Below are 15,209 nucleotides of genomic sequence, written 5' to 3' on the forward strand. Positions count from 1 at the left end.
TCATCAATGATAAACCGTACACTGCGTTACTGAAAACAAAAACATGTAAAACAATACCCTCTTTCTCCAGAAGGGCATTGAACCTGTGATTGATAATTTGTTAAAACATGGCATTATTATTAAGACGCACTCACCATATAACACACCTTTTAATCCTATTCTCAAAGCAGATGGACAAAGTTGGCGACTGACACAAGATTTGAGAAAGATCAAAGATCTGATCTTTCACCAGTGGTACTGGATGTGGTAACTATAATAAATTCAATATCCTACACATAAATTCTATACTGTCCTTTATATATGTTCTGATTTTTTTTTTCAGCATACTGATATCTGAAGAGGTGCAGCCATTATTTTCATTTATGTACAAACAACAACAATTTACATGGACACGTCTTCCTCAGGGCTATGTTGACTCGCCTGCTGTGTTCTCTGCAATCGTGCACAAAACCCTCAGCAACATCAAGCTCCCACCAACTACGCTCATCTCAGCCACAACGACAGCAGAGAACTGAACAGGCCTCCGTCATTGTCTGCTTCAAGAAAGAAAGTACAGTGGGTGAGACCACAAGTCTGTTATCTGGGACACATTATCTCAGAAGGCCATTGACACCAAGCCTCACCACAACAAGTCATCAAGTGGACTGTTGAAATGAACTACAAAAAAGACTTCCACCTTTATGTGCACGAGAGCGGGGGCATTGCAGCGGGGATACTGGCCCAGGAACACGGTACAAGTTATCGCCCTTTGGCATATTTTTCCAAAACATTAGACAACATTACACAAGGTCTGCCTTCGAGCAGTGGCTGCTGCTGCCCTGATGGTATGAGATGCTGAAAAAACGTTACACACCTCACATCAGGTAAATGCAATTTTACATCATTTTAATACACATGACGGCACAGTGCAACTACAAATTCAATGATTAAGCCAACATCTGTGCCACACACTGCTGTCATTGCTTTGAGAGAGTTGCTTGGTACTGCTGACCAAACCACTGACAGCACTGATGAGGTACCTGATTGTTTGAAATCAATTGAAACTGAAACTGCTTGTAGGACCGATCTGTTAGATACGGCCCTAGAAGAGGGGGATAGTCCCCATCATTAGTCTATATGTTGACGGTTCATGTTCTAAACCATCAGATGGTTTATAGTTATGCAGAAAAACATTACCATACACATCAGCACAGGCAGTGGAACTTGTTAATAAAATTGTCAAAATTTATACTAATTCTAAGTACGCATTCTGATTTGATAGTAGATTTAATTAATGTAGTGCAGCTGACGAGCAAAGAGGCCATAGTCAAGGTTAGGGGACATGCAGCAGGAGATTAAGAGGAAGCAAGTAAGTAATCAATTGGCCAAAGTCGACACTTGTGTTGCTTATACGTCACTATCATGGTCTCTCGCACACAAATGCTGCTAAGACAGCTCAGGCAATTAATGCTTTATCTGTGCAAAAACTAACATCCATTGACAGATTCACAAAGTGGCCAGAAGCTTTCCTATGTGCGAGGGAGAATGCAAAAAAAAAATGCAAAGAAATTATACCCAGATTTGGGATACCAAGTGTCATTTAAAATGATTATGGAACACATTTTACATCCAAAGTAACACAATTATTGGCTAAAACTTTAACTATTAATTGATTTAACAGAACGATCAAAGATATATTAACTAAAGCGTGTTTAGAGACGGAAAAAATTGGATGACTGTATTGCAAGCTGTTTTAGCTGAAATACGAATGACACCATCCTCCACTACTAAAATGTTTCCTTTTGAAATTCTGATGGGTAGGCCTTTCCCGACACCATTGGTCAAAGGCCGCGCTGGCATTTTTCTTCTTTAGGTGAAATGGAGGATCCTGGACGACTATGTCACGGAGCTGGTCGAAAAATGTAATTCTATTAATGGTGATGTTTCACTAACTCTTCCTCTCCCCTCAGAGAAACCAACACACAAGTTTGTGCAGGTGCTGATAAGGAGTCTGAAACCAGTCAAGATCGGAGAGCCAAAATATCTGGGGCCGGCCATGGTGATTGCAGTGACAAGGATGGGAGTGCTGACTGACCTGCAGCCGCAATTGATGCACGCGAGTAGACTGAAGGCTGCCCCGTGCCAAGGGGACGTTCAGATTAATTAGGAGAGTAAACATATGGCCGGAAAGGAGCTGAACACGCAGCGTTACGTCCATATGCGATCTGACTAGTTAATCTGGACCAACATAACGTCAAGGACCATGGAAGGAGAGAGCAGTTCAGCAGTGTTGGAGAAAACTTTGACTGCAGAATGGGACTTGTAACAATAACTTTGAACTCGGCTATGCCTGCTGCCATGACATGGACACATGGACGACACCAAGGATTCTTTGATTTGTCATGCCATACACAGCGTCTGGTCCGTTGTCCCTCTAACTTACAATGCTGCCAAGACAATCAACATGAACTATGTAAAAAGGACAATGGTTCTCTAACTGGGCGACATACTTTAATTTGTTGTTTCCTGTTCTACTATTTACTGTTTACTGATGATTTTACTGCTTTTATGTTTGGCTCCATGCATATTACAATCCATACAGGGAATGATTAAGACAAGTCCTGGAATAATCCATAGATCACAGTATTAGATTATGATTATGTGTTTAGATTTTGCTTGCTATTATTTGAAAAACAGATTGATCAATTTTCTTTAAAGGGAAGCACTAAATCATAAATGATTTAAAGTGGCCATTGTTAAATATTTTTTTATTTCTTGGGCTTCACTTTCTGACTTTCTCTGTGTCTTGGGATTTTTCCATTGTGCAGCTCATGTGCCTACCTAGACAAAACAACAAGCAGTAGTCCTTGGACACACTGACACTCTCACACGTAACCAGAAGTTGAAGACACACACACATTTACGCACATACATTTCTTATTTGTTATTACATTTTGTGAAATGCCATACATGGTAAGGTTTACATGGTAAGTCGTATGATTGGATGCTCAAGCCATCCTGGAGATTGTTGTTTAACCTATGTCTATAAATATGACCCTTCTTCCTGAATAAATCTGAGAATGCTTTGTACCACACTTGATCTGTGTCTGCTTGGTCATTCTCCCGAGATCTCGCGCTGCTGTTGCCACACATCACAGGGGTTGAGGCACCTGTTTCTTAACTGATGACTGGAATTACAAATATTCTACCTATTATTGAGATTTTGATCTAACAAGAGAACATAACTTTGGACCACTCAGCAGCAGTCCAGTCCTTTTTGTTTTTAGATGCTTCTGACGCTGTCTGTTGTTCAAGAGTGGCTTGACACAAGGAATGCGACAGCTGAAACCCACGTCTTGCATACGTCTATGCGTAGTGGTTCTTGAAGCACTGACTCCAGCTGCAGTCCACTCTTTGTGCATCTCCCCCACATTTTTGAATGGGTTTTGTTTCACAATCCTCTCCAGGGTGCGGTTATCCCTATTGCTTGTACACTTTTTTCTACCACATCTTTTCCTTCCCTTCTCCTCTCTATTAATGTGCTTGGACACAGAGCTCTGTGAACAGCCAGCCTCTTTTGCAATGACCTTTTGTGTCTTCCCCTCCTTGTGCAAGCTGTCAATGGGTCTGAACTGTCAATGGACAACAGTCAGGTCAGCAGTCTTCCCCATGATTGTGTAGGCTACAGAACTAGACTGAGAGACCATTTAAAGGCTTTTGCAGGTGTTTTGAGTTAATTAGCTGATTAGAGTGTGGCACCAGGTGTCTTCAATATTGAACCCTTTCACAATATTCTAATTTTCTGAGATACTGAATTTGGGATTTTCCTTAGTTGTCAGTTATAATCCTCAAAATTAAAAGAAATAAACATTTGAAATATATCACTCTGTGTGTAATGAATGAATATAATATACAAGTTTCACTTTTTGAATGGAATTAGTGAAATAAATCAACTTTTTGATGATATTCTAATTATATGACCAGCACCTGTAGTCTATTTAAATACTTAAAGAGTTCTTGCACAGTAAATTCCCCGGTGTTAAATTATACCACTTCGTGTTCATATGGGAACCATCAGCAGGGTATTAAAAGTAACACTGAAGCAGTGTAAGTGGTTAATTAAGTGATGATTGCTTGATTACTGAAGACACCTGATGATAACAAGTTGACCTTTACAACACTGAAGAAATGACACTTTGCTACAAAGTAAAGTAGTGAGTGTACAGCTTGTATAACAGTGTGAATTTGCTGTCCCCTCAAAATAACTCAACACACAGCCATTAATGTCCAAACCGCTGGCCACACAAGTGAGTACACCCCAAAAAGTATACGTTTTCTCTGTGTCCATTATGAATGCATTTATTTGGCATGAACTTGAATAAATCCTGATATTACTGTCTGATCTGCTGCACAACATACCTAAAGATAATCAGAAACTGGTCCACCCTATTACATCATTTACCAGGAAGAGACTGACTCATTACTTCACTTCACTTATACTGATGCCTTTTTTAATTTCAAGACATAATCAAAAAGGAATCATCGATCAAAGAAGAATGAAGAGAAACACTTTCAAGAAATATTTATGGGAAGTTTGTTTCTGATCAGATAACAGATCTTTGTGATTCTTGTCGTTGTTTATTTTTGAAACCTTTATTCAGAAAGTGACATTACACTTGTGATTGCTGGAGCTCAAACAGTGAAAATGGATTCACCAGTTGAATATGATTATATTTGTCCCGTGTGTCGTGATATTTTCAGGGATCCTGTTATTTTATCATGTAGTCACAGTTTCTGTAAAGAGTGTCTTCAACAGTTCTGGAGAATCAAGGAAACTCAGGAGTGTCCTGTCTGCAGGAGAAGATCCTCAAGATATGATCCTCCATGTAATCTTGTGTTAAAAAACTTGTGTGAGTCGTTCCTGAAGGAGAGAAATGAGAAGTGTTCATCAGGATCTGAGGAGATCTGCAGTTTACACAGTGAGAAACTCAAACTCTTCTGTCTGGAGGACAAACAGCCTGTGTGTTTAGTGTGCAGAGATTCACAACAACATGAAAATCACACATTCAGACCCATCGGTGAAGTGGTTTCATCATATAAGGTAAGACATTTATTTCTGAGGATTAAAGCTTATCATAAATTAACAAATGTCTCTATTTTGCTCATATTACACACATGAACGTATTACAGAAATCTCTGGTGTCTCATAGATTTGAACATTAAATTGCAGGAGGAGCTCAATACAGCACTGAAGTCCTTACAAGAGAAACTGAAACACAATGAAAACATTAAAGGAGAGTTTGAGAAAACAGTTCAACACATCAAGGTGAGGATTGATACTTTTGACATATTTACAACTTTGATTAGAACAGCTGAATTGATTTGTCTGACATAATTACGTTCCATTATAGACTGATACACAGAAATGTTGGGTAGAAATGTTGAATGCATTGGATGTATTTATATAAATAGTATATACTAATTATGCCTATAAGTCTTTATATTATCTGTGTTTTTGAAGAAAAAAAAATCATTCACTTTCATTTACCGAGTCGTATTTCTGGTTCACAGTGTAGGGTCTGCACAGTCTCAAAGATGAGCAGGTCCCACCATAAACTGTGTTTCAGTCTCAATTCATGGAACTTTGGTTTGTAAATCTTACATCGATTCCGGCCCGGCAGACACTAATGGATCACGAGACTCTTTTTTTATGACTGTTTCGATAAGGCCCAAACCTCTCCTCTGTGACTTCAAAGGAGATGCGAACGCCACGGATCGGGTTTCGAAGACAGGCCCGAATTCCAAACGGTCATAAAAAGGAAAATACACGCACGCACCCACAGACACACACACACATACAAAGACTGTATACACAAATATTATACCTGCAAATATGAATGTATCTGCCATTATAGTGCTCGCGGCATGTATGTGTTACTAGTGTAGAATCGTAGAATTGACTGTAGTAGGTTAGTTTTCATGTTAAACGATAGTAATAGAGTGTAAAGTGTATCTTCTTTATATGACGAGAGACACCTGTCGAGTTTGATCTCTCCGTAAAGCTGTGAATCCGAGCTATTCACTCATGTACGTTACATTTCTGTCAAATGCATCGTTCAAGGTTTAATAATACTATGAAGAAAATGTACTGATTCAACATACCATAAATTAATTCGGGAGACAGGACAAAGGAATGTGGAAACCCGCCAAATTACAACGCTAGCATTGGAGGACGTTATCAAGAAGGCGTTCTGGTCTGTTGTCTTTAAAACACCATGACACGCGTCTTTTCGATGCACAAGTTCTTCTGCACACGTTCCTGCCGTAGAGACGGACTCTCTTCTTTATTTTCCGGTCATCTTACTTCCAGTTAGGCCTTCGCTTGAAACTTCGCTGAGAATCACCTCCTGAAGGACCAACGACCACATTGAGCGCTCCGAAACTCGAAGCACCACAACGAACCTATATGCAAGTATTTGTTAAGATTTTAAATACTGGGTTTCCTTGCTGGCTCTTTAAGGTTAACTGTTGGAATTTTGGCCATCCTTTGATCATCTCTCTCTTTTCTGCCTTTTACTTTCACTTGTATGTATCTGTATCTACTTGTGTACATTTATCCGTATAACCTTTGTATTACCCGTTCTGTATATTAAACATATCATATCCACGCTTTTGTTCACTTGCTCCTTCAACCATAACCGAGTCACTTTAACGTTCTGATTCTAATATCCTAGCTTTACGTTTGGATGCTATCCTAGAAATTTATCCTTGTGGCCACGGGATAATATTTCTTTCGTAATAGTCTGTGAACTTACCGGTGTGCTGGACGGACCGGTAGTTCTCTACATAATCATTAAAACAGAACTAACCATATATGTGACTGATTATAATTCGTTGTAGTTAATTCACCATATATGGTTAATTCCCCCTTGGGTCGGTATGTGCATAATAATTCATAAGACTATATGAATTATTATATTCATATTCCACCCATAAATTGATTAATAACTGTGATATCGTCACAACAGAAATCCCTCAAGTTTCTATATTCAACCTCTGGTCTCCAGTATAAGTTTTATATCTTCCTTCTTACTCCTTTCAAGTTTTGAACTGGTTTAGTGGATAGTATTTACATTGCAGGATGCAAGTGCTGCATAAATTTGGCGAGTCAGCCAGGAGTGGTCAAGGCAGATATAAAAGTAATAACCACAGACAAGACCATGCTTCATGATGGAAGTAGTTCAAACATCAGTGTGAAAATCCCTAACTCAGTTAGTGGGGGTAGTAGCTGATGAAGAAGTATATGACTTTCTTATACAGTATCGGTCTATTCATAGGATAATTACAGTAGACGCCCCTGAGTCAGAGACAGACAAAAAAGTTATAGTAGAGTATGCATATGACACAGCTGTGCAATCCCTTTCACCTAAGCTGCCATGCTGCATACCAGTCATTCTGAAAAATGAGTCAGACCATGATATTACCCAATAGCAGAGATTCATGCCATCAAGAGTGTTCAGTCCATCGAATCTTCCAAGTCAGACTCCCAAAGAAAGCTTGACCACAAACCAAAACTCAGCCTTGACTTTGACTAAAGCACGAGGCCAATAGTTTTCAAGTGCTGACTGTGAAGGAGCATTTCATTGGGTTGGACCTACTGAATGAACTACTGATTGAATACACCCTTTGCTTTGTAAATATGTGTAATTTGCACTGTTAGACATTTCTGTAATTTCTACAGTTATTTACCATATATCACCCAGTATTATACTGCTAATTCTCTTTATAGTAAATAACTGTGATTCCCTTTGCATTATGGGAATTTTCTGTGACGTCAAGCACCACATACAGTGATTTACTGTATTTTTAAAATTTGCAGTATACTACTGTATTTGCTGTAACGGATCCTCTGGCTCCATTCCATCGTGTTTTTTATTTTCCTATTTTTGTACATTTGGTTTGACATGTTTCGCCTCACACCGCGTGTCTACAATGCTAACAGCCCGTGGCTGTCTATATTGGACACACTGAAGCTACCGGACCTTTACAAAATGCAAACCTTGTGTCAGAAATAGCGCGAGCGCTTGGACTCGGAGTACCATACATATAACGGGGCATCGCACTGTCTGTGTCTGGGATTTGTCGTGTCGCGCCGGAGCATTCAGTGCAAACAGTGATTGTAATGGGTTCTGTGACTGTCTTTTGTTGGATCGCGTCGTTCGCGTCCGAGGTAACTTACATTAGAGACGGAACCAGGGCGGCAGTGCCACAGTCTGCGGCCGGTGTACCGATGCACTCCATGAAGACTTCTCCCCGAGAGAGAGAGAGAGACCAGCAAGCAAGGTAAAAAAAAAAAATCTTTACCACGGTAAACTGCGTTAACGTTTCATTTGACAAAAGATTTTGTTAGATTATGGAATTTAATATTTACTGCAATTTATGTGTTTTAAAGGTCTCAACTGCACCAAAGCGCCGGTGACTGCTAGCAAGATTTCTGAGGTAAGTTAAGCTGTAACGTTACTTGAAATCATATTGTTACTTAAATGTCCTAACAAAAGCAATGTTTTCTGCCTATGTTATTGTAATAATGGTTTAAAAGCGCGCCACAGCGAAATTTTGCGGGCCACAAAGTTCATTGTCATTGTCAGTAGTATGCTGAAGCACAGTTAATGCAGTCATTAGCGTTGTTGAATTAGCAATATGTGAACAATGTGAACATTCTAAACAACTTTAGTTTATACTTTTGAATTATTTTGATCTTTTATTAGGCCGAAGACTCTACCATTGCAGTCCTGACTGACCAGGAAGGTCCTAATATCAGCGCACAGGTGGGTTAAGTACTGTAGGGAGGAGAAAAATCATCACATAGTGATTTCTTGCATGCGTCTTACTGTTTATTTGTCTCAAACAGCTTCCCCTTCACTGCAGACAAGCTGAAATTGGCCAAATCGTCGATTGCAGTCTTTCTCTCTATGGATCTCAGCATTTTTGGACAGAATTTAGGATATGTAAGTATTAAAATTTAATCTGGTATAATTTAATTTACAGTTCAGCTGAAATTTTTGAATATGACAAAAATATGTTACCAATATATATATATATATATATATATATATATATATATATATATATATATATATATATATATATATATATATATATATATACATACTTAAAGGGTTAGTTCACCCAAAAATGAAAATAATGTTATTTATTTCTCACCCTCATGTTGTTCCACACCTGTAAGACCTTCATTCATCTTCGGAACACAAATTAAGATATTTTTGATGAAATCCAATGGCTTAGCGAGGCCTGCATAGCCAGCAATGACACTTCCTCTCTCAAGATCCATTAATGTACTAAAAACATATTTAAATCAGTTCATGTGAGTACAGTGATTCAATATTAATATTGTAAAGCAACGAGAATATTTTTTGTGCGGCAAAAAAACAAAATAACGACTTATTTAGTGATGGCCGATTTCAAAACACTGCTTCAGGAAGCTTCGGAGCGTTATGAATCTTCTGTGTCAAATCATGATTCGGATCGTGTGTCAAACCGCCCTAACTGCTGAAATCATGTGACTTTGGCGCTCCGAACAGCTGATTCGACGCGCTGATTCATTATGCTCCGAAGCTTCATGAAGCAGTGTTTTGAAATCGGCCATCACTATATAAGTCGTTTTTTTTGCCGCACCAAAAATATTCTCGTCGCTTTATAATATTAATATTGAACCACTGTACTCACATGAACTGATTTAAATATGTTTTTAGTACATTAGTGGATCTTGAGAGAGGAAATGTCATTGCTGGCAATGCAGGTCTCACTGAGCCATCAGATTTCAACTAAAATCTTGATTTTTGTTCTGAAGATGAACGAAGGTCTTACAGGTGTGGAACGGCATGAGGGTAAGTAATAAATGACATTATTTTCATTTTTGGGTGAACTAACCCTTTAAGTTATAGTAAAAAAAAGTTTAAAAATGGAGGTTAAAAATTATTTGACACTAATATGGAATTCTCTCTCTCTCATTCTCATGTTTTTATATAGTGTTAGAGCCGGGATCTCCTCTGAAGGACTGAGTACATCTGTGTTCGTGGGCACAATTTTTGGAGAAGTTCATTTATTTCCAAAGGTGGACAAAAACGGTGCGTTTTTTTTTTTAAATGAATTTAGAGGAGAACATTGATAATAAGAAGAAATGTTTCTTGAACAGTCTTCTTTCAAAAACATTAAGACACTTAAGTGCTTTTGGCCACTAGTGTACATTAATCAATTTGGAAATAGTGAAATGATTTTGAAAGTGGGGTTATGTGTCATGTTACCTAATGTGATTGAGAAAATAACTGTTTTGTCCTGTGTTGGACATTTAATTTTTGACTGCTTAAAAATGTATTTATATTTTGCAGTTTTATGAATGTAATTTTTGATATTTAATTATAATATTCTTTTAAAAAATAAGCTAAACAACCATTGACTTTACATCATTTTATGTTTTTTAACATAATGCGTGTAGTGAAGGACAACACATAATGTGTTAATTTAACACGTTTACACATCTTTGTGCTATTTTCTTTGCGCTAATTTCATTTTTAACACATCCTTTCCAGCATTGGCAGACTGTTTATTTTGTGATATATATGCAATGTTTTAAATAAAAAATAAAGTGATATTTTGGAATAATTTTGTGTGAATTGTATCTCAGTAGTACTTAATTAAATTAATTCTATAATTAATTCTATATAAAAATTATGAAATCTATATTTAGGACAAATAATTACAGTAGTGTACTGATTATCTGGGTTTTTTACAGTAATTGCACCGCATTATATAATTACAGTACCATGTAGTTACTGTAAAACTGAAATACGGTTATAGTACTGTAAATCTTAATTACAATAACTTACTGGCAACAGTGTTGCCAGTAAGTTACTGTAAAAACCCCTTGAAATGTCTAACAGTGTGTATGTATCCTCATCATTATGTTTCCCACTAGAAAGAAATGTAGTAAAGACAAGTTGTTTTTGACTTTTGAAAGTTATGTTAATTAGGTGAAAATTTTTTGCATTTAATTAATTTCTATCATGTTTATAATTGTCCGATCTTGTTCTTATTGTTAGTCTTTTTCACACAAAAATTAAATAACCAATAATGTGTCGAGCACAACCAGCTGCCCATAATTGTCAGTTCTTATTATTTTCTATCAAAAATATTTGACAACTGTTTAGTAAAAGTTCAGTTATGCAATTTATATTATTATTTAATATTATTATCTAATTAAACAAAACTACTCTGCTAACTAACCCACATTTACACTCTCACTCTTCATGCTGTTTCAGAATCAGTTGTGTCTTTGAGATGATTGAAGTGAATGTGATGTGATTTCAGTCTCAAGCTGAGCACACAGAGCGTCAGATTAAACAGAAGTTTGAGAAGCTTCATCATTTTCTCAGAGATGAAGAAGAAGCTACAATCACTGCACTGAGGGAGGAAGAGGAGCAGAAGAAGCAGATGATGAAGGAGAAGCTGGAGGAGATGAACAGACACATCACAGCTCTTTCACACACAATCAAAGACATGGAGGAGATGATGAAAGACAATGACGTCTGCTTTCTGAAGGTCTGATTTCACATCATTGATTGATTGATGATTGATTGATCGATTGAGTTCTTGATGATAAATGATGTGTTTGTTCTGCAGAAGTTTCCAGTCTCAATGGAAAGGTGAGTGATCTGCTGGTGTCTCTGGTCTCTCTGGTTCTGATCCAAAGCCACTGCAGTTCTGACTCCTGAATGTTCTTCCAGAGTCCAGATCTCACAGCCGGATCCACAGATGCCTTCTGGAGCTTTGATTCATGTGTCACGTTACTTGGGCAACCTGCAGTTCAGAGTCTGGAAGAAGATGCAGGACATCGTCCACAACAGTGAGTCTGGAGAAGATCTGTGCTCTTACACACACACTGGAAATGACCCATAGGGGAAGATTGACAGTTTTAAAGATCTCTGATGTGTTTGATCAACAGGACGAGTGTCATAATTCATAATAATCTGTGTACGGTTCACTCTTGATCATTATATGAACATCAGAATAAAAGCATCTGTTGATTGTGTCTCATCAGCTCCTGTGATTCTGGATCCAAACACAGCTCATCCACGTCTCATCCTGTCTGATGAGCTGACCAGTGTGAGATGGAGAGAGAACAAACATTTGCTTCCTGATAATCCAGAGAGATTTGACGATTATTACTGTGTTCTGGGTTCAGAGGGTTTTAACTCAGGAACACACTGCTGGGATGTGGAGGTTAAAGAAAGTCAATGCTGGAGTCTTGGAGTAACTACAGCATCAAACCAGAGGAAGCGACAAGTTTTCTATACTGATGTCTGGAGTGTGCAATATGATCAATATGGACTGTATGAACGGCCTGGTTTTCAAGTTAAACAGAAGCTTGATCGTGTGAGAGTTGATCTGGACTATGACAGAGGAACGGTGTCATTCTCTGATCCTGTAACTAACACACATCTACACACATTCACAACAACCTTCACTGACACACTCTTTGCTTTCTTTGATAGTTTTTCTCCTCTGAGGATCTTACCACTCAATAGTCAGTAAACGTTAACTTACACCTGTAGGTCTGAATCGAGCAGCTTTCATCTTTTACATTCATCAATTAGTTTTTCTATAGCACTTTTACTACAGTTAGACCAATTAGAGACAGTTTTAGGATTCTTGTTCAGATCAGGCCAATTATTCTTTCTTTGTTGGAAAGTGTGTCTCCTCCTCTCTGATGCCATCTTTTTACTCCTGATTAGATTGGAAACCTCTCCAGCACTCTTGAATAATTTAGGTGAAAGAGAGTCCGTCTTTTTAACACTACGAACCTTGATGGAATGAATCAATACTGAATTTATTTAAGCTGGACAATGAAACCATTTTCTTTAAGAGCTGCTGTGCAGCCAAAATTATTTGCCAGTTATCATTGTAAAGCTGCTTTGACACAATCTGCATTGTTAAAAGTGCTATATAAATAAAGGTGACTTGACTTGACTCGACTCCCCACCAGATTCCCCTAAATCGCACTGTGAACAGATTGTTGACAGTGCAGGTCCAGTGCCTTATCAGTTCGAACATTTGGACCCTCTCATACATACTGGAGAAAGTTAAGATCAACCTGATGAAGTGCAGATAGAAGAAAAAGTAAAATATGTATTTATCAAATTGAAAGTTTATCTTGAATCTTGAATGTGAATGCCGGAATAGTAAATAAAATCATATAGTATTTTTAGCACAAACTAAATCTCCCGTTGCAAAGTATTATAAAAACGCTTATGTTGTAATTTTAACAGGTGTTCGTGTGGTAACTGCTTCAGACTCAATCCCGGGGAGAATGTATGTTGTAAAGAAATATCGCAGGTAAAATCCTTTTTTTTTTTTCACTGTTTCAGAGTAGCTAGGTGTATAGTTGACAAAACCAGACAAATCCAACCTGGGTAAGATCAGGTTCAGTGGGCTTACAATGCTAAACTTTCTCTTTAAACTCAGGATTTGTTTTTTAAACCATTAGTTCCTTGCACACATTCAGCTTACTGCACATGTGCATAATTTTATTCAGTAAAGGCTTATTTATACTTCTGCGTCGAGAGTGTGCAGTAGCCGGGGTGTAACCTGACGTGCACTTCAAAAATGTAACAACGCGTTAATTCTACGCGGACCACAAGCGCTGTGATTGGTCTACTAGAACCCCTCCCTCAGGTCAAAAAACTGGCGTGGAGCAATAGGAGAAAAGCAAGCATTTTCAACTTCCATAGGAATGAAAAACGCTTTGTTTCAGAGGACACATGCAGTCATACTGCAACAAAAGTCGTTACCTATTTGCCGCTGATCTGCTGTTTCTATTTTTAAGCTTCTCTGACAACGTACATGACAAGCTGCTTCTTCGGCATTACCTCGAACACTGCCTACTAGTGGTTTACAAGCACATCAACGCGGACAATGACTCAGAAGTATAAATGAAAACAGACGCATAGCCTATGGCGCAGAGGCTCCGGCGTAAGTCCGACACAGAAGTATAAATCAGCCTTACCATCATTGCTGTGTCCGAAATCGAATACCACTCTACGATGTAGTAGCTAAAGCTAACACTCCGGCTCTGGCGGTACGCAGGAAAAGAGCTTTGAACAGCGGGCACTTTTGTCACTGCCATTACATGAAAGGCTGAGAGGTGCTGCATGTGATTAAGTTAGCCATTACTGTGCATTCACACCGCCGCCGATGAGAGCGTCAAAGTGACAGGAAGTCATTCATTTTCAATGTGAGCTGGCGGTGAGCTCTGGCAAGAGCGCCGCGGCACGTCTTGGACGGTGAGAGCGTCTCGGAGAGTTGAAGTCAGGTCAACTTTATGTTAATGAGCTATGACGCGGTTCCACAGCAACCAATCGAAATGTAGAGGTCCTCGCTTGAGAGAATTCCGATTGGTTGCCACAACTTGTCATTTACTTTGACCCTCCCGCCGGCGGCGGTTTGAATGCACAGTTACACTTTCTCCAGTGGTTAGAGATACAGACCCTCTCATCTCCCTATAATATACAATCTCTGATACGGTGGACACTTTACTATCTCATGAGGCCATGGGAGAGGATTTGTGAATGGAGTTGAAGGGAGGTAACCGACGCTGGTAGGTCATGTGACACCAAAAACATAGTGGATGTAGTACGTCTGAACTCATTTATACAAGAGTAGAGCCTGTGATTAGGTTGGCTGAACATCATTAAGACAACAATTACTTTATTTAAAAAGTAATTGCTGTGTAATTTTGGGCCTTCCTAATATCCCAGTCAGTCCTAACACCCCAGTATAGTGATGGGGACACTATACTGTCAAAAAGCACCGTCCTTCGGATGAGACGTTAAACTAAAGACTCTCTGTGGTCGTTAAAAATCCCAGGATGTCCTTCAAAAAGTGTAGCGGTGTAACCCCGACATCCTGGCCAAATTTGCCCATTGGCCATTGTCCATCATGGCCTCCTAAGCATCCCAAGATACTGATTGGCTTTATCACTCTGTCTCCTCTCCACCAATAAGCTGGTGTGTGGTGGGCGTTCTGGCACAATATGGCTGCTGTCGCATCATCCAGGTGGATGCTGCACATTGGTGGTGGTTGAGGAGATTCCCCCTTCCATATGTAAAGCGCTTTGAGTGCCCAGAAAAGCGCTATATAAATGTAAGGAACTA

The 15,209-nt window shown here is 38.8% G+C and overlaps 1 protein-coding gene and 1 long non-coding RNA gene across 2 annotated transcripts; both read left to right on the plus strand.

The window, feature by feature from the left end:
* Positions 1–374: 374 nt before the first annotated feature.
* LOC125256143 lies at positions 375–3,077 on the plus strand. The gene is made up of 2 exons (XR_007182055.1): positions 375–863; positions 1,950–3,077. It is a non-coding gene; the product is annotated as an uncharacterized LOC125256143 (long non-coding RNA).
* A 1,446-nt stretch (positions 3,078–4,523) lies between these two features.
* On the plus strand, positions 4,524–12,890 carry LOC125257217 (nuclear factor 7, brain-like). The gene is made up of 6 exons (XM_048173686.1): positions 4,524–5,080; positions 5,210–5,305; positions 11,368–11,598; positions 11,680–11,702; positions 11,784–11,902; positions 12,098–12,890. Exons 1-6 carry the CDS (start codon positions 4,685–4,687, stop codon positions 12,589–12,591), a joined length of 1,359 nt encoding a protein of 452 aa, XP_048029643.1. The 5' UTR covers positions 4,524–4,684; the 3' UTR covers positions 12,592–12,890.
* The last annotated feature ends 2,319 nt before the right edge of the window (positions 12,891–15,209 follow it).

Source organism: Megalobrama amblycephala, linkage group LG21, assembly GCF_018812025.1.
Source record: "Megalobrama amblycephala isolate DHTTF-2021 linkage group LG21, ASM1881202v1, whole genome shotgun sequence".
NCBI classification, from domain to species: Eukaryota; Metazoa; Chordata; class Actinopteri; order Cypriniformes; family Xenocyprididae; genus Megalobrama; species Megalobrama amblycephala.

Excerpts from the sequence above, each read along its gene's own strand:
- LOC125257217 (XM_048173686.1), top strand. The coding sequence starts at position 4,685 with ATGGATTCACCAGTTGAATATGATTATATTTGTCCCGTGTGTCGTGAT. Across the intron at positions 11,599-11,679 it reads ATGACGTCTGCTTTCTGAAG|AAGTTTCCAGTCTCAATGGA; the intron begins GTCTGATTTCAC and ends TTTGTTCTGCAG. Across the intron at positions 11,703-11,783 it reads TTTCCAGTCTCAATGGAAAG|AGTCCAGATCTCACAGCCGG; the intron begins GTGAGTGATCTG and ends ATGTTCTTCCAG.